Here is a 27538-nt window from a genome sequence, read left to right as displayed (position 1 = left end):
CGCCACCACTAAGCAAGCTCCAGGGCAGGAACCACCGTGGGCACGAACCATCGGTGAGAGTCTTAGAGGTATGATGAAAAACAAGACCCTTACGTAGTCTCAAAGTATTTCCCCCAAAACACTATCACAGATGGGGAAGAGTAACTTGATTGTGGAGAATCCAGGAGACCCCCGCCTTAACCAAGGGATCAGCACCAACTTCACCAGAACAAGCTGACATGATGCACCCAGCTTGCCTGTGCTGTTCTTACCAAAAATGCATAACCCCGATCTATTCATGACAGAAATATCAGACAAGCCCAAATGGAAGGTCAGTAACAAAACAATCATCTTGCAAAGGGGTCACGGGCACAAAGGACAGTTGCCGAGCGACCGTCCTCGGTCAGACGAGGCGCGGGAGGCGTGACGGTCAAGGGCAACGTGGGCCTGGGCCAGAAGGGGGCGCTAGTGGGAGACCTGGCAACAGTCAGACGCAGGCCGCGCGTATCGGGACTGCACCGGTGCCTATTCCTGCTTCTGAGGAGCGTCCCACAGGCATGCAGGACATGAACACCAGGGAAGCAGGACAAACAGGAGCTCTGCAATTAATACTGTTTCACATCTGTCCTCTGCATCTAAAATCATTCCAAAATAAAACCTTTTAAAAGGAGACTTATCAATCAATGTTTGAACAAACTGTTTAAAACAATTTTTAAATTAGGGAAATCTGAACATTAATTGGCTATTTGGTAATATTAAGAATTAACCTTTTTGAAATGAACATATTTTGGGTTTTGTTTAAAAAAAAAAACATACTGAAAATCTGATGAAATAATATGCCTGGGAATTGCTTAAAATACTTGAGTATTGAAAGAGAGGGATGGGAGGAAGGCATAGATAAAGGACGGTTGGCTAAGAGTTTATGAGTGCTGAGGTGGGTGACAAGCGCCAGAGGGCCAGTGCACTATTCTCTCTCCTTTTCTGTGTATTTGAGTTTTTCTTTAATAAGTACCTTTTTTAAAGCAATGATTAAAAATCCAAAAGACATACCAAAATGATTATAGATGATTTTTTAAATTATTTTTTCTCAATTTTTAAAATATTTTATACTAAGTATAGACTACACTCATAATGGGGGATAAACATTTTTAAAGTAACATTTTTAAAAACAGAAACCACTTTAAAAATTAAATGTTGATTTTTTTTTCTTAGGCAAACAGATGATAAGGTTGTCCTGAACCTTTAATACAAAACAAGCAGGCCAAGAACCTATCATGAATTATCAATGTAAAGAGAAATTCAATTCTAGAGAAAGAAGATTTCTAATGCACAAATAATACTAAAGCAACAGTAACAGAATTCTAAAGTTAAAGAATAAAAACATTCTCCCACCTTAGAGTTGTGCCAACAAATTAAACCATTTTCCCACTGCAGACATTTCTGGAGTCACAATTTTTAGACAATTTTAATTTTGGTTTGGCTTTTTTTCCCCATTGTACTTTATTCCACTACACCACAACCTACAAAGAGTACACGATGAAACATGAAGAAAAAAAAAAATTCTTAAAAATTTAAACGTTTAAGAGTATAATGTCCTATGAATATTTTTTAAAAAATACAAAAAAGAGTGAGGTCCACAGCATGTGGCACCTGAGCTTACAACCTCTCAGCCTCTGAATCCAGGGGAAAAGCAAGATGAGGTCACTGGGGGTGGAAGGGAGGCTCAAGAGGGAGAGGATATATATACTTATAGCTGATCCACGCTGTACAGCAGAAACCAACACAGCATCGTAAAGCAGGCATCCTCCAACTAAAAATCTAAAAAACAAGAATCGCCCACAGAGCGCATACCCAAGCACACATGCGCACGCACACACATGCATGCACACACACACGCGCGTGCACACACACACACACACACACACACACACACACACGCTCATAGGCATCAGAAAGGCCACCAGGACAGAGTCCATCCGTCTTACTGCTGCTACCAGGCCACAGGCAGTTGATGATGTTTCGTGATCACCTGCCTTCCTGAGTGCTCAGCGAGCCGTCCCAATCAGGGTGAGAACGTGCACCAGGGTGGCGGGGGGCCCTGGCTGGTGGGCAGGAGCATGAAGGGGCCCCGGAACTGCCCACATCTGGGCCCAGCCACACCTGGTTCCACTGGTAAGAAAAGCTACTGTGCGTCGAGTCCCAGGATCCCACGTGACCTGCACAGCCCACGGCGGCCCCCACGCTCTGTCCCACCTGCATCCCCGTTACCTCTCTGGCCTCCCCTCCTCCTGCTCCCCCCTTACTCTTCTGTCCAGGCAACCCCGGCTTTCTTGCCATCTCTCTTACATACCACCTAAATTCCCAGCCCAAGACTCATCTGCTTGCACCTCTGTCTGGAAAATCCCCCGAGGCTGCTTCCCCACTTCCATCGAGTCTGAGCTCAAATGTCACTTCTAATCCAGTGTTCCCAGCCCATCCTGCCCAAAAGAACCCCCAGGAGTCCCACCACAGCCTCACTCCCCAAATCCCTTCCTTTCTCTAGTCTTCCTCATAGCATCTGCTGCTGCTGCTGCTAAGTCACTTCAGTCGTGTCTGACTCTGTGCGACCCCATAGACGGCAGCCCACCAGGCTCCGCCATCCCTGGGATTCTCCAGGCAAGAACACTGGAGTGGGTTGCCATTTCCTTCTCCAATGCATGAAAGTGAAAAGTGAAAGTGAAGGCACTCAGTCGTGTCGGACCCTCAGCGACCCCATGGACTGCAGCCACCAGGCTCCTCCGTCCATGGGGTTTTCTAGGCAGTACTGCAGTGGGGTGCCACTGCCTTCTCCATAGCATCTGCTAACACGGCGTTTAATTATGTGTATGTTTTGGTTACAGTCTCCACAGCAGAATGTAAGCTCCATGAGGGCAGGAGCTTCTGCACATTCTGTTTCCTGTTGTTTGTCTCCAGCCCCTAGAACGGCAGCGGGCACAGTCGGCACTCGTGGCCGATTTCAGATAGCCGTGAGTTCTCTGACCTCTGTCTTGCCGCTCGCACAGTTCACTGAACCCAGGGCAGATAAGGCAGGACTGGGAAAGCTGGAGGAGGACTCGAGGAGCCACAGGGACTGCAGGCATGTTTATTCTCTCCAGGCGGCAGCAGCCAGGAGTCTTCAAAGACTACGGACATACTAAAACAGGACAAAGGCGGCCCGTGGCCAAGTGGGCACAGGCGCAGTGCTACCAAGGCCGGCAACGCCGCTGTTCACACAGCACAAGGGGCCGGGAGGGAGTGGGGCAGGGGAGGCTGGCTGGTGCCGTGCCGTCAGCTGATTTCTCCACACCTTCCCCCTGAAAGACGCGCAGTCTCTGTTGCCTCCTATTAAGTCTGGGCCGTGGGGTGACTACCACAACCAAAGGAGTATGGCAGAAGTGACACTAAGCCAGTTTCTGGGTCCAGGCTTTAAGAAACTGGCAGCTTCCAACTCATGCCTCTCGGAATTATGAATCACCATCGAAAACGCGTGACTGCCTTAACGCTGCCGTGGCCACACACAAGGGCTCCAGGTGGCAATTCCAGCCGCGTCAGCTTTCCGGCCGCCCTCCAAATGGCAGCGGAGGTGTGACGGAAGCGCTAGGGACCCTCCAGGCCGGCCCATCCGCCAGCTGGTGCCACGGGGGGCCTGGGCCGTGGGCAGCAGAGAGCGGGAATCACCCAGCTACGCCCCGCCCAAACCCTTAACCCACAAAACCATGGAATACAATCAAATGATAATCTCTTAAGACACCAAGTTTAGGGATAATTTGTTACGGAGCAACAGATAACCAAAACAGCACTCAATGAGTATCTGTTGGATGACTAAATAAATGAATGAAGCAGATGGGATTCTTCCCATTTTATTTAATGAGCAGACCGGTCCAGATAATTAAAGCAATTCACTCAAGGCCACAGTCACCGAGGGACAGCAGCTATCTGACTCCAAGCCTCTCAGCTCACTTCCACACAAGGACGAGGGTTTGGATTTCTTCGGTATCAGCACTAAAGCAATGATTCCAACACACTCAAATGGTCATCTGACATTTGCTTTTAAAGAAACCCCACCCTGAAAATTACTGAGAAAGGGACCATAAAACCTGCTGTTAAGCCACTGAGGTAGGTGCATCTTTAAATTCACAACAAACTTGCCTGCCATCCTAGAAAGAGCCTGTCTGGTTTTCCATTCTAAAATATGTATGTATTACGGCCAGGTAGAAAGGACACGCTGCTCACGCACATAGCAGTCACAGGCCCACTTACACCGTTTCCCAGATTCGGCTCCCTGCTCATAAAACACTTCTCAGACCCGTATTTGGATGTCTGGTCACACTTCTGTGTGTGTGTTCGGCCATCATTTACTGCATTCTCTAATTCTTTTTTAAATTCAGCTCCCTAGGTTAACAACTTCTTACCTGTTTTAAGTGATAAAAGCTACCAATTAACGCTGTTGCCTTTCCCCTCAACGGAGCTGACCACACGAAAATGGCCCACCTGTTCCAGGCTCCCACAAAGGACGCAGAGTTCTGTCACGCCCCCAGATCGGGGGTTCCGAGTCACAGAAACGGGTGCATCGGAATGTTTTGGGGGTACAGCAGCCTCAGCATGTATCAGGAGCTCAAGGAGAGTCAGAACATCAATGAGCACAAACTATTTCTCTCATAAGCGTTGGTAACAGAACTACTATTTACCAAGGCCAAGGCATTTATTAAAACATCTCTAACCCATAAGACTGCCTACAGGGTAGTATTATTAGTCCTGTGTTTACAAAGACGAAACTAGGGCTTGTGGAGGTTGAGAGATTTTCGCAGAGCTTATAACAAGGAAGTTCAGGGGCTGAAATTCAAACCCAAGTCGGTTTGACTCCAAACTCTGTGCTCTTCTAACTCAACCGCGCTACTGCTGAAGCCAAAGAAAGTGGAAAACTGCCCTGTGACACGGGCCCGCCCTGGGCAGCAATCCACCCCCTGGGGCTGGCATTATAGCTTCTCAAGGACTCAGGGTGGATGGAATAACCAGCCTCAGACACGGCCGCCCCCTGCCCCCTGGTAATGAACGAGGCAGGACCAAGGATCTTGGATCTCATATGAAGAGCAGTCGGAGAAGGCTCGAAGTCAAACGACCACTGCGGGAAGGGGAAAACGTGTGCCGAGGTGGCCTTGAGGAGGAGCGGCTGCCATGGCAACAGAGAGACAGCCCACGGGCTCCCGGGCTCGGCCCCAGCGGAGTTATAATCAATGTTTAGGGGAGGCATGGAGACGGCATGTCTCGCCTGAGCAAAACAATCAGAACTGAAAATTGATAAACTTGGGTGGCTTCCCCAAACCTCCTTCAATATTCCTGGGCTGTGAAGACAGGCAGACCTAGCCTTGAATCCTGGCTCTACTGCTAACTAGCTGTGAGGCCAGAGATACAGAACATGAATCTTTGTGAGTGTTGTCTTTCCAGTAAATGGAGATATTCATATAGATTCCTAGCATCCTTAATGGAGAGGTGGGTGCCCAGCACAGAAGCGGATGCCCAGGAAGTGATACTGTGTCACCTCCCCGCACCAGCCCCTCCAGGCTGACCTCTCCTCCCAGGCTTCCTCGTGTGGGCCCAGCTGAATCCCATCCAAGGTGCAGCTCTGCCCGCTCGCCCCCGCACACACCTCCCCACCCCACAGGAAACCTGGGCCTGAAGCCCAGCACATCCTCCACACGGAGCCCTTGAGAGATGAGGACTGCAGACTCGGTACCAATACCATTGCCTGGGTCTTCTTACTTAAGTAGTGGCAGAAGTGGAAAAAGAAGAAGTGAGGACATCGGGCCACCCAGCCAGGACCAGAGCCAGCTAAGCCAGCAACAGGAAAGCCACAGGATCTGAAACCTGGGTTTTTAACTTAGGGTATAGTAACACACCCGTGAGCAAAGCACAGCCCCATGAAGAACCTGGTCTCTGATTAACCGGAAGAATCCCTCCTCCTTCCTGGAGGAGGCCTTAAAAAGGGGCAGGATGAAGCTGAAGCACTCAGGGCAGAAAGAGAAGAATGACCCCCCGACTCCTCCCGCAGCTCAGCCCCTCGTCCCCCAGCCCAGCATACTGCTTCAGCTGTGGCCCCCGTCTGCTCAACTGCAGCCGCTAAGTGCCCTCCAGACTCTGGTTCACCCACCAGAACACACGCCCTCCTCTGATCCTTGCATCTCTGCCCTGAACCTTCAGCAGCTCCGAGTGAACTGCGGGACGAAGCTGCCCTAACAAGCAGTCGCTCCCGGCTAACTTCGGGGGGCGGGGGGCAGCGGGGGCTCCCTCCTTGCTTTATCTCACCCAACTGCTCCATCAGCCTCCCAGGCCCCCGCCTGTCTCCATCCATCCCCCCCAGGAAAGAAAATAATAAAAACCTCTCCAGTTCTGCCTGGAGACAGCACGCTTATCTGACAAGGGCCAATCCCAGGGCCAAGCCTTCCACAAAGCCCTTCTTGATTCCTCTGACCCTCTGCAATCGTCCTCCCAAAATACTACCCCCCACTTTTTCCTACGAACCTCCACAGCACTTTGGAGAGTACTGGGCACCTCACATCCATCGCACCTCCTCCAATCCTCGGAGCAACCGGGCTGCGAAGCAGAGGCTCTGACAATACCCACTCCACCAACCAGGAAACTGCAGTTCAGAGAGCTCCAGCAATTTAACCAAAGGAGAAAAGTGGTGGAATCCAGATTCAAAACCAGGTTTAACTGTGTCCTTTTCACTAAACAAGTGGTTTTTCAAACTGAGCTCACAAACAAAGCCCTCGGATGAGCAGTGCCGAAGCCTGGCCGGCTGTCTGCATCATGTAACCGCGTGTTCCCAGGCCTTCCTCCAGAAATTGAGTCAGTTGGCTGGAGGAAAGCACGCAAGTTCATAATGGGTTTTAATGCAGGAATCTGCAGATACATCTGTTTACCTGCTTCTAAACAAAAAGACGCGGGGAAAAAATCTGAAGACCCCCTACCCTACACCAGACCACCACCCTTCACGATGAGTGGCCCCAGCAAGCCTTCATGACGCCATCAACAGAGCAGCCTCAATTTCCACCCACATGGGCCACACTCTTTGACTTGAAGATTCCTAGCACCGAGCTGAGCGCTGTCTTTGCATATCAGAGGCTCTCTTACAGCAGATGTGTTTTTTTTTTTAAGTGGATTATATGAAAAATAAAATATCCCTATAATCTTAGAATCACATTAGAAATGAAAAGCCAGGCCCTCACACTTCCTTCGCCAGGCAGCTAGTTTGTTTTATCACCAGCCAGGTGGAGAATGAGAAGGTTCTCATCCATCAAATTTCCATCTTATCAGGAGGCTTCACTATGAGAAAGCTTGTCAGTGGTTACCTTTAAACATACAGAGGAAAACTTCGCTAAAATCTTAATGAGGTATAGAAACTCAGTGATGTAAGAACTTTCAGAAAGAGCAGGAGATACTGGTGCTCCAGTCACACTGCAGAGCCTCGTGGCTCCTGGGGACTGAGGCAGGAGGCGGACGTGGTGGGGAGAGAGGGGCCGCCCGGCTTCTTACTGTGACTCTCCCTGAGCAGCTCTGCCTCTGTGTTTTCTCTCCAGAAGAGTTATTTGGACAAAGAATGAGTGAAGTGAAGTTGCTCAGTCGTGTCCGACTCTTTGCGACCCCATGGACTGTAACCCAACAGGCTCCTCTGTCCATGGGATTCTCCAGGCAAGAATACTGGAATGGGTTGCCATTTCCTTCTCCAGGGGATCTTCCCCACCCAGGGATCGAACCCAGGTCTACCGCATTGCAGGCAGACGCTTTGCTGTCTGAGCCTCCAGGGAAGACGAACAAAGAATTCATGTGCTCAAAAAATAAACGGAGACCACTGAAATGAGACAGTCCACGCCACAGAGACCAGTAACCACGTGAGCAGTGTGATTCTGAGCAGGGAGCTCCATGTGGGTGTCACCAGGAAGCCAGGGGCGGACAAACGGACAAAGGTGGGGAAGTTCAAACTGAGCAGGGGTCGGGGCGCACCCCTCGAGGTGCCGGGCACCAGGCGAGGCACCCCAGCAATGCAATGGGGCACGCCCGCCCTCCCCGCAGCCTGTGCCCGTGCCGGGCTCATTCACGACACCCCAGCCTCGACCCAGGCCTTCCCTCTACCAGAAACCCATCCCCACCCCCGGCCTCAAACAGGGGCTTATCCTTCGGGTCTCAGCTCACACCCACGTCCTCTGTGAAGCCCCCACTTCCCCTCCCCTCTTAGCACGATTTTGTTCTCCGTGCTCCCGAAGCACTCGGGCCAGCCCTCCATGAGCATTCATCATGCTCGACTGAAGCTCTTGTCGGCGTTTCCACTGTATTTCTCTACTAGATTCCTTCAGAGACTGCATCTGACTTGATTCAGTCCTGTCTCCTCAGTGCCCAGGACAGGGCCTGGCACAAAAAATTATACAGGAAAAGCCAGAGATAAAAGAAAGTCTCTCTGTTTACGCCCCAGAAAGACAATAGCAATTTCCGATGAGAAGTGATGGAAACGGCCTTCAAAGCCAGCAGCTCCACGTGAGCCACTCACACCCCAGAGTCTGTCACTGAAAAGGGTTCTGATGCCCCTCCTAGAGGGATCAGCGGGTTGGAAAGGAACGCACAAGCACTTTCTCCAGGGGAGAGGTGACTGTTGATCAAAGAAGGAATGTATGGTTTTGTTGCCTTGACTGGTGAAAGGGCAGACCACACTTACTAGCCAGCAGGGTCTGGCAGAGAGTCTCGGGGCCACGCTTTGTCACCCCAAGCCCTGCGCCAGCACCTGCCACACAATTAAAAGGCAACGAAAGACGAAGGAAGAGAAGGAACCTGAGGTGCTGATCAGCGCCCTATGTGTGCTGGGAACCACAGGAGGTGTTTTCTCCTGCCTTAAACTTTATTATCCATTATTTAATTCCAAATTAGACGTCATCAACCCCATTTTAGGGGAGTCAATGTAAGTTGAGAAGAACTAAGTAACTGGCTTAGAAGCTTAGAGTTAAGCACCTACTGATGCTGAGATTCCAACCTGAGTTTGCCACCATTTCCCCGAGTCCCAAAGATACACACTAAATTGCTGCATTTCTAGCACCCAAGACCATCAACAACAAAACAGCTACTACTTACTCATCACTGGTGATGTGCCAGGTGTTACGCTAAGTGCTCTATCTTTTCTCATGGGACCCTCACAACTAATGCCTGGTTTTCTAACAAGAGGTGGACATCACGGAGAAGGCAATGGCACCCCACTCCAGTACTCTTGCCTGGAAAATCCCATGGACAGAGGAGCCTGATAGGCTGCAGTCCATGGGGTCGCTAAGAGTCAGACATGACTGAGTGACTTCCCTTTCACTTTTCACTTTCATGCATTGGAGAAGGAAATGGCAACCCACTCCAGTGTTCTTGCCTGGAGAATCCCAGGGACGGGGGAGCCTGGTGGGCTGCTGTCTATGGGGTCGCACAGAGTCGGACATGACTGAAGCAACTTAGCAGCAGCAGCGGCAAAGTAGCTGGCTCCCAGACCCACCGCTGGCAAGCGACAGAGCCAGGGTTCAAATCCGGCCTGACTCCCACGTCTCTGCATTCTGCCTCTCTTAGGAGGAGCTGGGATTTGCAAAGACTAAATTTCTCTCACAGGTCATTTAAACTGCACATCTGACAAGGACACTGATTCAAACTCTTCACACCTGACCTTAAAAACAAAGGCTAGGGGTTGGGGGAAGAGGAGCTTTGACCCTTGGTAAAAATCACTCCAGGAAATAGTGGAGGAGAGACAAGGCTGGCATGCTGCAGTTGCAGAGTTGGGCAGGACTTAGCGACTGAACAACAACAAATCACACTACCTCAGGTCTGTGGTCTTAGCCCTAACCAAGCAGTCTACAGACACCGTCTCCAAGCGCCAGCTTTGAATGACAGCTCACCAAGAGATGTCCTGAATGCTGCTGCAACCCCACCCGGGGTCACCCAGCCTCAAACACGCGAGGAGCCAAGAGAGGCTGAGGCTGAACCGCCCCAGAATCAAACCCACCCCTGTCAAAGCACACGGGATCAGCCAGTTGGGTGACGGATACAACTTTAACAAGACTTGGGGGCTGTAGCCGGTAAAACCCATCTCCGCAGAGCTGAGGGCCCAGGTTCTGAAGCACACACTTGTCAGAGTAGCAGGAGACAGGTCTCATAACAGGCGAGAGCATTAGCAGACAGTCTGGGGAACAGGCTAAATCAACGTCTAAGGACCGGGGCCCTCAGAGGGGAAGGAAGAGCCTGTGACTTGCTCCTCTCCGCCCCCTGCTCACCCGGAGCAGCACAGAGCGCCTGAACCAGAGGCAGCAAACGCAAAACCGAGACGTGCCTGTGCTGTCCTCCACCACACACACCACACACGCACGCACACACACGCACACGCGGCAGCACACCAGAGGCAGCAAACGCAAAACCGAGACGTGCCTGTGCTGTCCTCCACCACACACACGCACACACGCACACACGCACACGCACTCCACCACACACACGCACACGCACACACGCACACACGCACACGCGGCAGCACCTCGAGTCTCTGGAGCCAAACAAGGTTGTCAAAGCCAGAGATGTGAGAGCAAGGTTGTAAGAAACCAAGCAGCTCCTGTTAGAGCACAAAGTCCCAGTGAAGCCACTCAGTCGTGTCTGACTCTCGTGACCCCACGGACTGCAGCCCACCACGCTCCTCTGTCCATGGGGGGATCCTCCAGGCAAGAACACTGGAGTGGGTAGCCAGGCCCTTCTCCAGAGGATCTTCCCGACCCAGGATCAGACCCTGGTCTCCCACACAGCAGTCAGATTCTTTACCATCTGAGCCACCAGGGAAGCCCCAGACCACAGAAGCTAGGACATTTTAAACATCACAGTCAGAACATCGACTGAGGAATACTGGGGGCGGGGGTCTGACTGTTTTTTGCAAAGGCCTCCTGAATTTCTTTAAAGAGTTCTGGGTCCCTCTGCTGGTGAGGAGGCATAATACAATAAAGGGGATCTATCTGTGAGACCCTCACTTTTTGACCTTGTTCTTTTTTTTTCGTGAATAGCACTCCCGAGGTAGAGGCTGAAGCTTGGATTCACGCGAGCCTACCCACAGTGCCTGCACGCTGCAAATGCTCAGCAACGGTCCCCTCAACAAACAAACGAGCAAGCTGCAGATGACGACACAGGCCGGGGAGCCTGGCGTGGGTCACTGCAATCACAGGCAATTAAAACAAAGCTACAGACAGTGAACTGACTCTCCCGGCCAAACGTCTCGGTGTTCACGCACCATCAGACACCATGAATTCAGACGCCTCAGATCCAAGCCGCATCTTCGACAGGCACTGTCTCCTTCCAAAATGCTTAGCAGGGGGAACAATGAGGCGGCAGTACATGGTTTTGGCACGAGCACAGGATGGTTCGATCACATCCAAGAGAGGCTGGCTCGACCCGTGCTGCTCGACAGGGGCCACTGCAAGGCTTCAAGTGAGGGATCGTCTCAAGACAGAGCTGCAGGATTATTTCCCGCTGACTTTGTGATTCTTGTCCAAGAAACGAGAACACTGGGAAACAGCGAGACAGTCCCGGGGACTGAAAGCCTAAATACTTACAGGCTTACCCGACTTGGATGACATTGATCTGGCCCTGGGCAAAATTGCTTTTATTGAATGGGGTATTGTTGAGGGCTCTGTATACTGCTCAGAGAACTGTTCATAGAAACCCACCAGAGGCAATACTTCCCTTAGGCCTCAGTGCCAGCAAAGGCTGTCCCTTTATCTTAATGTCTTCATCTTTACAGACACTGGAGACCTTGTAACTACATTTCCCTTTTTACTGTCGCTGCCAGGAACGACCAGCCGGGTGTTAAGTCCCGTCTCTAGCACTGCGACCACGATCACAGCAGGCATCTCTCCTGCCTCACCTGCTTCCATTTCACTCGTCATCCTCATTTTTCTGTGACCCTAACGCATTTAATTTTGACTGTCCATAAATCTCTGAAAATGTTTCTGAAACACAGAAACAATGACAAGTTTGAAAGCTTCAAATAACCCAGACACAAGTTGGGTGGTCTTGAAAACAGATTACTGTGGTCCACTGAAAAGCTGAAATTATCAGTCTTCCTTTTTGCCAAAAGCACAGTATTCTTAACATAAATATTGACGGTCTGGCATAGCCTCAGCATAGTATCTTAGCAAAGTCCTGAAACTAAAGAGTCCACAGTCCTGGATCCACATCACATTATTTATCCTCTTCCAGGTGACCATGATCAAGCCATTTAAATTCTTTTTTTAAAAAGCCATTTAAATTCTGAGGCTCCGGTTAATCTGTAAAATGGGAATAACCTGTTCTATGCCCAATCGCAGGGCTGTGAGCACCAAGGGAAAGACAGGCGGTCCTTTTATTAACTGCAAAGCACACCAAAGAAAGCCACACCTAAGAGATCGTATTTGCTTTATTTCTACCACTCCGACACCAATTTTCACTACCAAAAAGGATGCTGAAGACGGAGCTGAACGTGAACCGAGAAAAAGACCAATGTTTGGAGCATGTTTTCGTGCTTTTTCAGCGTGCGACTGCGCGGCTGAGCACGCAGCTGCTTTACTGCTGCGCTAGCTTCTGCCGCACGACAAAGTGAATCAGCTGTGAAAGCCAAGTGGCGGTCGCTCAGTCGTGTCTGACTCTATGCGACCCCGTGAACTGTGGTCCATGGGATTCTCCAGCCCAGAATACTGGAGTGGGTAGTGGTCCCTTCTCCCAGGGAGCTTCCCAGCCCAGGGATCGAACCAGGTCTCCCGCACTGCAGGGGGGCTCTTTACCAGCTGAGCCCCAGGGAGGCCCCTCTGTACACATATATCCCCTCCCTCTGGAGCCCCGCTCCCACCCCTGCCCAACCCCTCTGGGTTATCACAGAGCACTGAGCTGAGCTCCCTGTGCTATATAACAGCAGGTCCCCCTGGCTGTCTACTTTGGAACGTATCTTCTTACCAGTGTTTTTCAGCTCCACCTGTGGGAGGCAGGCGAGTTCAAGTACCTGCTGAATATTCAAGAGTCCTGGTGGGGAAAGCTTTGAATATGCACTCGGACATCCCAGAAGCCACACCCGTTGCAGAGGAACAGGCTCCTTCTGCCCTGGCTTCTCGGAGCCAGTCTCTCAGGCCACACGCCTGTTCTCATCTTCCTGTCTCAGGGCTCTCTGCAGACAATCCATTCTCCAGACGCCCACCAGACAAGGCTCTCTAAACTGCACACCTGATCCTAACAACCCTCTCCTTAAGTCCCCCTCAATGGGGGCCACACTCCGTAGAGGTCACGTCCACTCCCCCAAACCGTGACATGGCCCTCTACAATTCAACCTCTCTCCAGGTTAAAGCACCATCCACTACCGCTCCAAACTCTTCCTCCACCAAACACCACTCTTTCACACCGGTGTACCGTTGTCTCCTGTACAAAGCCCTCCTCTCCCTTGCCTACGTCATAACCTTCAACTCAAACTTCAGAGCTAGTTCAAAGGTCCCTTTCCCTGGGAACCTTCTCTGACCCTGCTCCGTGCTCCCATGCTTCTCTGCTCCTGTCTCCTTTCGGGAGCTGTCCCCAGGCCAAGCAGAGAGCCTGCACAAAGCGCTCAGTGTGGCTGGACGCACGAATGGACTCCTCCTTTGCCAAGCCAGACACAGAGGCCACGAAAAGGCCTGGGCTTGTTTGCGTCACTCCAAAAGCAACGGCAATAGCAGCTGCTGAGTGGGAGGCTCTAGTTAATGAAGAGCTTAGTTAACAGAACCAGCTGAGAAGACACACGAGGCTGGTGGCCATGCTCTACCTCTGCGCGCATCTTTGCACCAGAAGGTAAAGTCAGCCCAGCACATTTTCCCAGACCCTGAACAAGCCAGTGCCCCCAGGATCGGGTACAGAACACACTGATGAGACGGACACAGCAAATTCCTGGGATGAAGCCAGAAGTTAAGTGGAGATTCGGCTGTGACGCAATACATGCAGCACAAAAAAAAACACAGCCAGATTGTCCTGTAAGAGACAAGCACGACTTAATGTAGCAAAGCAGCCGTGATGAGACGCAAGGATGCTCCGTCACAGCCATGCGCAACGGAGGTGAACACAGAAGCACTGGAGCCCAGGGCCCGGAAGGACAGCCGCGCTCTCTGGGGAAGCGCTGATCCCTTCCCAGCTCGGGGTTCTGGGGGAGCCGCCAGTGAGCACGGGCTCACACCTGCACTCGCTTCTGACGAAGAACAAGCCTGTGACCCGGGCTGAGCCTCTCAGCAGCTCAGCCCTCGGGCCTCCTGACCAGGGCTGAGTGCACGAGTCCTCCTTCCTCTCTTGCAATAAACTGAGCAGTGGCCGTCCCAGCAGGCCTGGCAGTGGTGGGTCCACCACCCGCAGCTGGAGTCGAGTGGACGCCAGAAACAGAAGGCAGCTCTCAAGACACAGGCTCGGTCCTGGCAGAGTTCCTGCCAGCCCTGTCCTTCTAGGTGTTCAGTTATCCAAAGTAACATACTCCTTTTTCTGCCTAAGTTCCCTAAGGAACGGAGTTTCTAGCCCTGCAAAAAAAGAAAACCTCCCACCCAGAGTAGACCTTGATCCAATTCCTCCCTCTCCCCGTCATATGCCCCTTCCACTTCCTGCCAAGCATTCCCTGCCTCGTTATGAAGATGTATGCATACTACTTAGAAATCTTATCAACTGCAGTCCAAAATTCCTTTAGGAAGCATCAGGGTTTTCATGAATAAGTGAATTATGGAACCAACAATGTCTAACAATACAAGGATAGGTGAATAAATTACAGCGTACCACCGTGATATAAAGTTATACAGCCATTTCAAATGTTTACCAAGAGTAAGTTATAAGGTAAAGAAACAATTACGTATTTTATAGGGGTGTGTGTGTGTGTGCACACGTACACATGCATGCCTATGTAGCCCCCAAATCCAATTTCTACTGAATAAACATTTTTATAATGATAGTGAGGAACAGAGGGGATAAACTAAACTAAGGGGGAAAGAATTATCCGACAGTGAAGGATCTAAGAACTGATTATGGAAACTGACCTCTACAGAAGGACCCTTTCTGGCCAGTTTTTTTTTCACTCATCTACAAAGCCACACGACTCAAATCTCACACTGCTCACTCGAGTGTCATCTCCTCCGAGAGCACGGGTCCCCAACCCCTTCAATCTGATGTCAGATGACCTGAGGCAGACCTGATGTTACAATAATAAAAATAAAGTCCACAATAAATGTAGTGAGCTTGAATCATCCCCAAACTATCCTCCCTACCCCCGGTCCATGGAAGAACTGTCTTCCAGGAAAATTGGTCCCTGGGGCCAAAAAGTTTGGGGACCGCTGTCCTAGGAAGTTTTCCTGACTGCTCTCTCCCACAAGGATCTTCTGTGCTGAACACATAAGCTGCATGAATTAGCGCTGGGTCTCCACTGCTTTGCATTTTGCCATGTATAACATTTTCATCTCCCTTAAGAAAAAATTAAAACATTCAGAGATCGTGCCACATATTTCCATCAGCATCTAGCCCAGATACATTTGCTGCTCAGTAACACTGCATAAATACGAGAAAAAGGTTTTTTACTAACATGCAATAAACTGGTAGACTCCAGTACTGCTGGTGAAGCATAGATTAATCCGGCCCTTTGAACAAATAACTTGGCAGCGTGATTAACTAGTGTCAGATATTTGTATCATCTGGCCCAGTGATCTCACTCCTCAGATCCTCGGCATTTCAAGAAAACAATGCCTTACAGCCCAAAGACGGGCACTGCGGTACTACTGAGATAGGCAAACTGCCCGAGAGAGCAGGAAATCATCAAGTAAGTCATGTGGAATCTACTCCATGAAGCGCATGCACCCTTCAGCAGGATGGCTCTGGAGCCTAAACACCAGGGTGAGATGGCCATGAGAGAGAAAGGCACGGGGAGACGCTCACGGCGAAGCAGGCGACCAAACAACACGCAGCCTGATTCAGCCGGGCCCCCATGCAGCAGGGCTGAAGGGTGACACTCCAGGAGGCTTGTGGAACTTCAGGCGAGATTTTTTATTTTCCTAAGTTTCCATTTCCTGGTGGCTCAGACGGTAAAGCATCTGCCTGCAACGTGGGAGACCAGGGTTCAATCCCTGGGTCGGGAAGATCCGCTGGAGAAGGAAATGGCAATCCACTCCAGCACTCTTGCCTGGAAAATCCCATGGACGGAGGAGCCTGATAGGCTGCAGTCCATGGGGTGGCAAAGAGTCGGACACAACTGAGCGACTTCACTTTCAGGTTTCCATTACTGCTCTCTTGCCCTCCTGGGATTTCTGTTAAAATAGACAAGGCTGGTATTTCACTCCCCTTGTTGGTGTCAGCATTAGGACTTCAAACTATGGATCCTGACGTCCCATCCCGGCTAAGGGCAGCCACCAGAGGACCCTGGAACCTGCAGGCTCTCCCTGGAGCCCTCCCATGACTCGACCTTCCCAGGCCCCCATGCTGGGAACTCACTGAACCTGACCTCAGTGAGCCTCAGACCCCATCCTACCCGACTGCACCAAGGCTTTGTAACCGGATGTGACTCTCGGGATGCTGAATGGGAAATACAACGTGTGCGTGCTCAATCGTGTGCGAGCTCAATCGTGTGCGACTCTGAGACCCCATGGACTGTCCCCTGCTAGGCATCTCTGTCCGTGGAATTTTCCCGGCAAGAATACTGGAGTGGGTTGCCATGTCCTGCTCCAAGGATGCTGAATACTGAAGTTTAGATGTAATAGAAAACACACGTGTTTGCCTCAACAGGCTGTCAGTTACGATGGCCAAAGACAAGGTCCAGCCCAAATTTCCATCTACGGTAAATGGATAAGTAACCATAAACTCACATACTAGAGCAGTACACAGCAGTGAAAATAAACAAAACACGGCTATATAACACCAGGTGAGTACATCTCTCAAAAAAAATAAATACAATAGAAACTGTAAGAGATAATTTTTGTCTACCAAATTCAGAGAGAATTTTTTAAAATACTAACACTCAATGCTAAATAGAGCAGTCTTTTAAAAAGATCACTCTCCTCTAGGGAGCATGGTATAATCTTTCTGGAGAACAATTTGAATGTATCTATAAAACAGCATTAAGAACATGCATAGTCTTTGACCGAGTAATTATACCTCTATCAGTACATAATCAGTTGATAAGTATTTATGTACAATGATGTTTCTTACAGGACTTGTTACAAAATGAAAACTATACATCCTACAGTAAGGACTAGTTAAATAAGTTGTAGTGCATTCAAGCGATGAACTACTGTGTTCACATATTTAAAAAAAAAAAAGTTTCTGAAGAAAACTCTTAACGGCCACACACCAAAATAAAAGAATAAAAAGCAAAACAGAATACAAAAATGCATTTTCAGGGACTTTCCTGGTGATCCCGCGGTTAGGACTCTGTGCTTCCAATGTAGGGGGCACGCGCTCAATCCCTGGCCAGAGAACTAACTTTTTTTGCTGCATGGCCAAAAAACTTTAACAATGCATTTTCAGCTCGATACTAATAATGTGCACGTGCGTGTCCGTGTCTGTGAGAGACAGAGAAAAGGACTAGAACGTCAAACAGTTAAGACCGGTCATTTCTAGGTGATGAGAAGACAAGTGAAATATTTTCTATTTGGGGCGTTTTTCTAAGTTTTCAGCAATGAATATCTATCTCCCTAAAACCAAAACCAGCCACATAGCCCCCAGGCTTGTGGGCCTATTCCAGAGGGCAGCGGCAGCACTCACGTGGATGGTGTGGTCTCCCTTGCTCCTCTCTTGGCGGGCTGCCTCCAGCGCCTTCTCCAGCCTCTCCCGTTCCTGCTGCAGGTTGCTCAGCTCCTGGGTGACCTTCTTAATGCTCCTTCGCAGTCTGTGGTTCTCTGTGCTCTTGCTGAGGTTTTCTGAGTGCAGCTCAGCCAAAAGGGCTGCCTTTTCTAACAGAGCAGCCTCGTAATCTTCAGAGCCCTAGAAGAAGAAGAGGGGAGGGGAGCTGGGTTGATTATCACAGCTCAGTGAACAAACCAAGAAACAGGTGCTCCTCGGTCACCCTCGGGGCCGGGGTGGGGGGCAGGGGGCGTGGAAACAAACCTAAACAACATTCAGGACCCAAAGAAAAATTACATGAATGTTTTTAGATAACACAGGGCATCCTTTATGATACGCTGCTGATATTAAGGGGGGGAAGACTACAGTTATTGTGTAAAAGAACTTTTTTTTTTAAGACGAAAAAGAAAAGCACAAATGTTGGTAACTCTCTTAAGTGGGATGTGAACACATGATTTTTTTCTTCTCTGTATTTTCAAATATAGGGTTACTGAGCATGTTATTTCTATAATAGCTTTAAAAATTGTTATTTTTAAAAGATAGAAGATAAAGAATTTTATTTAAAAGGCAGAGATGGAGTCAAGCACGAGCAATGTTCATCTCTGTTAGGATGGCTCCAATCCAGAGTCATCCAGAGAAAAGGGAATGGGAGGCTTTAACTTCAGCAGAGTCAGATGGCTATACGCATCAAGAACAGGTTTATCTCATTAATACAGTTCAGCAGAGAAAATACATATGTGACTATCAAGCATACGAAAAAATGTCATAACTCACCAATAATCAAAAAGAGCAAATTAAAAACGACCTTTCACATAACAAGGGAGATTGTTGTAATGAGACTACCCAGTGCTGGCGAGCTCACTGTGAAACAATACGATCAACATTCACCTCTCTAGACTGGCCAAGCATCCAGAAGCCAAGGATACACTGACAGGACTCCCTGAGGACAGGTCCCAGACATCAGGCGTGAACACACTGTGCAAAGAGGTTCACAACCAGCCCCACAATTCCATTCCTAGGATTCAATCTCAGGAGAAGAATTCAAAATATACAGGGGGGAAAGCTTTATATACAGTCATTCATCACAGAATTACACAGAATAAAAAATAAGAAACAACCTAAGCGTGCAAAATATAAAAATGAATAAAATATGACAAAGCCACATGATAAAACCTTAAAACCATTATTTACAAAGAGCTGATAATATGTGAGGCAATAGTTAGAACTGGACATGGAACTGGCAGATACACTGGTTCCAAACTGGGAAAGGAATACATCAAGACTGGATATTGTCACCCTGCTTATTTAACTTATATGCGGAGTACATCATGAGAAACGCTGGGTTGGATGAAGCACAAGCTGGAATCAAGATTGGCGGGAGAAATATCAATAACCTCAGATATGCAGATGACACCACCCTTACAGCAGAAAGCAAAGAGGAACTAATGAGTCTCCTGATGAAAGTGAAAAAGGAGAGTGAAAAAGCTGCCTTAAAACTCAACATTCAAAAAACGAAGATCATGGCATCAGTCACATCAATCCATGGCAAACAGATTGAGAAACAGTGGAAACAGTAACAGACTTTATTTTCTTGGGCTCCAAAATCACTGCAAATGGTGACTGTAGCCATGAAACTAAATGACACTTACTCCTTGAAAGAAAAGCTATGACCAACCTAGACAGCATATTAAAAAGCAGAGACATTACTTTGCCGACAATGGTCTGTCTAGTCAAAGCTATTGTTTTTCCAGTAGTCATGTATGGATGTGAGAGTTGGACTATAAAGAAAGCTGAGTGATGAAGAACTGATGTTTTTGAACTGTGGTGTTGGAGAAGACTCTTGAGGGTCCCTTGGACAGCAAAGAGATCCAACCAGTCTGTCCTAAAGGCAATCAGTCCTGAATATTCACTGGAAGGACTGATGCTGAAGATGAAACACCAATCCTTTGGCCACCTGATGCCAAGAACTGACCCATTTGAAAAGACCCTGATGCTGGGAAAGATTGAAGGCAGGAGGAAAAGGATTACATGACAGAGGATAACATGGTTGGATGGCATCACCAACTTGACAGACATGAGTTTGAGTAGGCTCTGGGAGCTGGTGATGGACAGGGAGGCCTGGCGTGCTGCAGTCCATGGGGTCGCAAAGAGTCAGACACGACTGAGCAACTGAACTATGTGAATATTTCTAAGTCAGGATGTTATATAAAAAAAGACAACCCCAAAATCAAATGCAAACGAGCTAAAAAATAAAAGCTATGCCAGAAGAAAACCAGGGAGGAGAATCATCAAAGTATTAATAGTGGTTGGGTGATTACGTAATTTCCCTTTTTTCCTTCTTTCTAATCTTCGGGAATAAAATTATATACTACTCGTAATAGAAGAAAATAAACTTCTTTCTAAAATGTGTCTTTTGAATTAGATTAAGGACAAGGTTAAAAATTTTAGAGCAAGGGACACTTGAGCTGTCAAGGTCTCAACGCTGACTGTAGCACAAAGGTACCAGCCCCAGCTTCTGGGCCTCCCAAGAAATCTAGTTCTGCCTCCGTCGACAGAAAAGCCCAGGTGTTCACAGAGGTGGGCTACAGCCACAATCAATCTGGAGGTGCAGGGGCTCTGCTGTTCGTGGGCCCCTACAGCCAAGCCGCATGGTCCCACGTTTCCCCAACTATTCTCGAGGACGCGGCGCCACAGACGGAGGAAGAGCACCAGTCAGACTCCAGAGTGGGCTTCACAGAGGCTTTTGCTTTCCGTTTCCTTTAAAACTGAAATAAATGAGAGAAATGCGAAAACCTAGGCCACATTCCACCTCACCCCAAAAAGGAACTGGGGCAATGCTTATCTAAATAAACTCAAAAAAGAAGGTAAACAATGATTTGGGGAAATGCTCACCTCGAACAATTTTCATAGTTACCTCTTATTAAGTAAGCACTGATAATACATGACTATCTAAACCAGGCACTTTTACAAGTATTGTATCTCTGTCTCTCACACCAACGCTGGAGAAAGCAACGGCACCCCACTCCAGTACTCTTGCCTGGAAAATCCCATGGACGGAGGAGCCTGGTGGGCTGCAGTCCATGGGGTCGGGAAGAGTCGGACACAACTGAGCGACTTCACTTTCACTTTTCACTTTCATGCATTGGAGAAGGAAATGGCAACCCACTCCAGTGTTCTTGCCTGGAGAATCCCAGGGACAGGGGAGCCTAATGGGCCGCCATCTATGGGGTCTCACAGAGTCGGACACGACTGAAGCGACTTAGCAGCAGCAGCACACCAACCCGACAAAATACACATTATCATCCCTCTTTAAGTCACTAAGGCTCAGACTGGTAAATGACTGGCCTGTCTTCAGACCATAAGGGATTAAACCTGGGATTCAAATGACTCCAGAGCCTGTGCTCTTTCCAGGGCATTTTCCACCTCACCCATTCCACGGAAGTTTCCAATTAACACCAATAAACTACAAAAAATTAAAACAAGAAGACTGAATTCAATGGGGGAAGGCTAGAGACAAGAATACCAGTTCAGAGTTTGTTAAATATAGCGCAGCAATGGTTGTTATTTAAATAATAGATATTAATAAAGTGATCAAAGTCCTGTGGGAAAACCATGTAAATAACAACACAAAGCCTCTTTAAAAAATCTAAGTTCAAAGAAATCAAATTCATACAGCCAATTCACTCCATGAAAACACTTCCCATGCTACTTTCCTCTGAGATGGCCCTGGGAAAGCTTCCCCGGAGAGGCTGCTCTTTGCCTTTGTTTCTTGACGTTCTCCTGCAGGACAGCCTGGCTTCTGGATTCCATTTCATCACTCAAGCGCCTAATGAGCAGGTGGCGACATTGGGCCCAGTGGGACATGGCCAGAAACCAAAGCCCAAATAGTATCAACCAATTGTTCTCCACAGTGTAAAAATGATGAGTTCGCTGAAAAGAGCAGAAGGCCCAGAGTTCTAAGGCCAGTTCAGACTGTGTGACCAGGGAGAAGTTCATTTCTGTAAAGTTCGTTATCTTACTGTGAGACTGATCACTATTTCACAGGATTGTTGTAAAGGTAGAAGATGATAACAAACAGTCTTGTTTCAGCTGGGGCGGGATAAATAAATCCAGGCCCCCTCTGCCATCACTTACTCTACTATCTTTCAATCAACAGATAATAAGGAGACTTTCCTCAAGCTAAAAGCTACGTGTATGTCATTAACAGAATCTGAAAACAGACCAAAATAAATACTACTGTATTTTTATGCCAGAACTACACCACCCAACTTAAGGATGAGTTGACGTTTACTGAGTCACTACCTGTGCCCAGATACACACTCTACTTAACCCTGATAAGGATTAGGGGACGTGTGACTGTCTGGATTTTATGATGTGTAGGCAGACTGGAGAGTGCAAATTCGTTCACCAAAATGAGACCAGCTGGCGAGGCAGAGTCAGACGCACGTCCACGTCCCACCCCAGGTTCTTCCCAATGAAAATAAGATGATACACACAGTGGACTATATGCAGCTGTTTAAAAAGACTGTATAAAAAGCGCACACGCACACACACACACACACACACACACACACTCACAAACGAGTGGTGTCAAACTGCTGAAATCTGAGTGAGGTCAGCAGACAGCACCAATACCCTGGTCATGACACAGTCCTACGGTCACACAAGACGCTCGCTGCGGGGGAACTAGGTAAGGAGCAGGCAGAAATTTACTGCATGTGAATCTACAATTATCTCAAAATATTGGTTTTTTTTAAAGATCGGCTAGATCTAAAAAAAAAAAATCAGGATTGGTTGATCTATATATACTGCTATGGCCAGAATGTTAAATGAAAACAAGAGATTATAGAACAAAATACATAATGATGCTATTTAATTTTTCAAAGGTGATACATATATACATATGCGCTTTGAAAGAGTTAAGGTGTTAACAGTGAACATCTTCAGATGTGAGTTTACTGGTGACTTTTATCAACCTCTTTCCACCATTTTAAATATCTTATGAATTTCTTGCAATGTGCAATGTTACTTTTATAAAGCCATGCAGGGGGTGGAGGAGGCATAACACTGCTTCCAATCTGAAAATACGCTGTTCAGATGGCTTCAGAGGCGGCACAGCCAGGCCGCACTGCAGTCCTCAGAGTCACCCTATGATTAGGACTCACGTCTCTGCGCTGTGGCCAGAATCCGAGAGTCTGAACACCGCTAACCGTCGCTCCACGGTCAGGCTCAACGCCAGCCTTGGAGCTCTGGCTCTGACGCTACAGTTCGTTCAAATCACGTAACATCCCCAAAAGGTCCTCAAATGTCAAAGACAATGCATTTTCAAGGGTCTGTCCAATATTCACATTGTATACACCTTGTAATTAATGAGCCAATACAGGGGTCTGGTATGCGTTTATTCACACACATGATCAGAGTGGAAAGAGCACAGATTTGGAAGTCAGACTCGAGTTGAAGTCCTAGCAACCTGTCAAACAGGGGAACGCTCTACCTTCATGGCTAAGGATTAAACGAGTGCTCTCTGAACAGCCAACAAGCCAGGCAGAACCTGAGGTGTTTTAACAGTGTCTGCTCTTCACACTTCTCAAGATGAGAAACCTGGCCGACGCCAAACTACAAGACCTCAAAAATCACTCTGACAGTCCTTAGGACTGAGGGTTATGAAACTAACGAACACACACAATAAGTCAGGGTAACATTTGAGTGGATAAGACTTTTCTATCCATCAAGGGCCAACAGCAAGTAAAATATCACAGCTCTTATAAGGATATCTGGTCTTTGCTTATCAATTGCCAACATATATTTTTTTCCCTAAGGAATGGGTAATATGGATGGTTTTCCTGAGAATTCAGCTTTTAAGGCTTGTTAATTTCTAAGCAAGTAAAAAAAAAAAAAAAAAGAAAAACTCAGTGCAAAGTATAATCTTGGCTCCATTTCATCAACCACCACCAAAATAGTTGGGAAGGCAAGGCTGAAAGTCCCAAAACAGAAATGTATCTCTCCTTGCAATACACCAGGATTGAAACCAAATTACTTCAGTTACTCTTACTGTGAACCAAGGCTCTGAAAAGATAAGGCATGGGATATGAATCTTAGGAACCAAGCAGTCTTTAAATTAGATTTAACTCCTAACTTCTACTTTATAACTAAAAACAACATAAGCGGGAGACGTGGGAGGGGAGAGTTTTAAGGTAGTATGGGCTTCATCAGATGATGGAGCTTTATCGATTAACCAGTTATTAGTAACAGGTAAACACTGTATAACATGGAAAGAAAATGCTAATTCCAAATACAGAAGCATATTTAACAAGAAAGACGGGCGACCAGGGGATGAGCAGCACGAGTCCTTGCAGGCCCATGTTGGAGGGAAAAAAGAGAACAGGCAGGTCAACTAACCAAGGCTTGGAACAGATATCTGCCCAGGAGCAGGAAGCCCGGAACAGCCAGGCTCAGAGGGGAGGTAGGGAGGGACAGGGAAGAGCACAGGCTGGGGCGTGAGACCGACTCTGGGGTCACATCCTAGCTCCTTCCACTACGGTGACCCTGAGCAAGCTACTCGATCCTCTGAACCTCGATGTCCTCAGCAGAGAACAGGGATGGGAACAGTGCCTCCCTCAGGGGGCTGCTGGGCAGACTCACTGGGCTGATCCACGTGGCGCAGCGCTTGGCACATAGAGCATGTTCGACAGAGGCCAGCTGTTAGGATCAGCAAGTACTGCACGTAAGTCCTGGCCCTCACAAGGCTGTGTGACAGTGAATCAGCTGCATACCCTTGCTGAAACTTCAAAAAACCCTCAAATACAAGCGGGGTGGGGGGTGAAAACTGGCTTCCCCACCGGGTTGTGAAGGTTAGATGAGATAATCCACACATCTCACAGTCTACTCCAACTCCTGAGCTAGGGCACTCGGCCCTGCGCCCGGCACTCGCACCGCTGGGCGCAGCCGTCACCGTCTTCATGTCAGACTGACGAGGGGGCTGGCGAGCGGCCCACAGCTGCGGGAGAAGCTCCTCTAACCGGCTGAGCCAACTCTGTTCTCACGACCTCTCGGAGCTCCCTGGGCTCCTTCTAGCAGCACGGTCCTGACCTCACAGGGGTAAGGATCACAGGGAGGACCACTTCAAACAAAGCCGACACTTACCTGGAATTTCTGGGTCTGTGCTTTCTGGGGGGCTTCTTTGGCTTTAGCAAAGGCAGCACTGAGCTCTTCGATTTCAGAGTTAAGTTCTTCAATCTGGGTAAAAATAAGGAAGAGTAGCCGAGTGTGCAACTGGGATCTCCTCTCTCTGCATGGCCCAGACGCCACTCCTGCTGAACTGGGAGCCCTTATCACTGAGGGCTCTGTAGTCAGAACAGTGGGACTTCTCGTGCGACTGGCCGCTAGCTGGACGACGTTAGGACAGGCACTTCACCTCTCTGAGACTTCACCCCCTCAGTGGTAACACGAGGATGCCACACTCACCCCACCGAAGCACTGTTAGGCTTCAACAGTGTGACGTGTACAGGTGCTAACTTGATGTCCCGCTCACGCTGAGGGTTACTATTGGGTTAGCCAAAATGTTCCTTCGGGTTTTCTAACCATCCTACAGAAAACCCAAACGAACTTTTTAGCCAACCCGATAGTACTGTTCACAGAGATGACCCACCACACCACCCAGCCTGGCTCCTCCCAGAACTCCACCGCCTCCAGTGACCTTCTCCTATGGCCCAGACTCAGCCACAAACTCCCCAGCCAGCCCCTGGCCTCTGCGAGAAGGCACCTGCTCCACCACCTGGGGCCCTGCACAGCAGCGAGCTCTGCCTTCAGCTGGGTCCCAAGCTCCCAACACGCGACATGGACACGGACTGCGATTATGAACCAAGCCTCCGCTGCAGCTGACACCAGTGGCTACTCACACTCCTGCCTCCTTGGCTTCCCCAACCCCGGATTCCTGGTTATTAGTGTCCTGCCCCTGCGGCCACCTTCCTCTCCTTATCTGTGAAACTGTGCACCCCTGCAGCCCAAGGCTCCGCCTTCCTGCCCACCCTGTGCTCTCCTTGGGTAAGGAGACCAGCTCTCAGAATTTCACCCACACGTGTAGAAGACTGACTCCCAGATCCACACCTTCAGGCCCGGGCCTTCTCCAAGTTTGGGACTGGCATGTCGACTGCCTGCTGGACTTCTCACCTGAACAGTCCGGGGGCTCCTCCGAGTTGGTACCTTGTAAACGGTATTCTTGCCTAGGAAATCCCATGGACACAGGAGCCTGGCAGGCTACAGTCCACAGGGTCGCAAAGAGGCAGACACGCCTTCGTGACTGCACCACCACAGACAGGCTCATCACCTCCAGGGCCGCCCCGCCTCTCCGTGGCCCTCCGCGACCCGCGCTTGTAAGGGGGCTGGTGGGAGCACCACAGCCCAGGTGTGCGGCTAGAAGCCGCCCCATGCTGCTCCTCCTCTCAAGTCCTGCATCTCATCACCAAATCCCCAGAGTTACTTCTCATTTTTCATTATTTCCAATCTGACTTCTTGAATAAGCCCCACCCCTCCCCTCCTACTTGCTGTGATCACTGCTGACTCGGGCTTTCTGAATGGGGGGCTAGGGGCTCGCTTCAGCACTGGCCTCCCTGCCGCCATCCTCTCCCTCCCGCCACCCCGTCTGGATACAGTCTCATCCCTGGGGAGGGGAGTACAGTCACACGCCTCCTGCTCCAGAGCCTGCTACCCGAGCAGCTAAACTCACTGACTTCCACCACCACTGCCCCACGCAGCCTTGCTGGCTCCTTCTCTTGCCTCACTTAAGCTCTGTACGTGACGCTCTGGCAGGCTTCAACTGTTTTGCTTCTGCAAACACACAAGGAGCTCTTTCCTAACTGAATGCTCTGGCCAGCGTTCTCTTCCCTGCATGAGGCGGCTCCGCGTCTCCACCTGCCCCCCAGCTAACTCTTGGTCCCCCTCTAAGATTCAGCCCGGACCCCTGCTCCCAGAGGAAGCACTCCACCGCGCTGCTCAGAAGCTCCAGAAGTCACTGAGGGTGACCGCGGTGGAGCTCCCACATCCACTCTAAGCGGGACCAGGCCCCCTTCCCTCCACGTCACAGCCGCCTGCGCTCCCCTCAGTCCCGACCCCTCATGCTGCCTTTTGTCTCCACTAGACTTTGTCTCCACTATCGGTGCCCAGCAGTGACTGAGACGTAAGAGATCACGATCCTCACAACAGGAAGAACACAAAGAACCCCCAGGCACCACCTTGGATCCCCAGGGCAGCGAGCCAGGCAGCAAAAGTCAAGGGAGACTTCCAGGTGGTGTGACTGGGGATACGGCGGTGCCACAACGCAGACAAAAGCGAGAGAAAATGCAGCATCGCGGTGGGATGAGGGGCGGTGAGGGAGGTGCTGAGTCTGATTAGAAAGGACCAACGCAGAGGGGCCTGTGAACCATCCAGGTGAGACGTCACAGCCACGGCCTTGTCTCCCAAAACACCGTCATCTCAATTTTCTGTTGTCTTTCAGAGGATTGGACCTACTCTCCAACATGGTAGCCACTAGCCACTTGGGCTCTTGGAGACTTGAAATGTGGTCTGTCTGACTTGAGATGTGCTAAGCCTATTCGGACTTCAAAGACAAAAGTCGGAGTTTAAAAATGGTAACTACCTCATCATTATTTTTGTTTTCCGGCTTACATGGTGAAAGGATAACATTCAAACCTCACTTGTTTCTTTT

General features: G+C 49.2%; 1 protein-coding gene across 9 annotated transcripts in view; it reads right to left on the bottom strand.

The window, feature by feature from the left end:
* The window catches only part of CDK5RAP2 (CDK5 regulatory subunit associated protein 2), a 183465-nt gene that overhangs the window by 102228 nt on the left and 53699 nt on the right, over positions 1-27538 (bottom strand). For all 9 annotated transcript variants that reach the window (XM_070375007.1, XM_070375005.1, XM_070375008.1 and 6 more), the window contains exons 11-12: positions 24979-25071; positions 17758-17976 (exon numbers count right to left, since the gene is read on the bottom strand). In XM_070375007.1, the coding sequence (XP_070231108.1) occupies positions 17758-17976; positions 24979-25071 (312 nt within the window). The remainder of the gene's footprint in view (positions 1-17757; positions 17977-24978; positions 25072-27538) is intronic.

This window comes from Bos mutus, chromosome 8, assembly GCF_027580195.1.
Source record: "Bos mutus isolate GX-2022 chromosome 8, NWIPB_WYAK_1.1, whole genome shotgun sequence".
NCBI classification, from domain to species: Eukaryota; Metazoa; Chordata; class Mammalia; order Artiodactyla; family Bovidae; genus Bos; species Bos mutus.
Note: the sequence above shows the minus strand (reverse complement) of the source record. Positions and strands in the feature narration are given on the sequence as shown.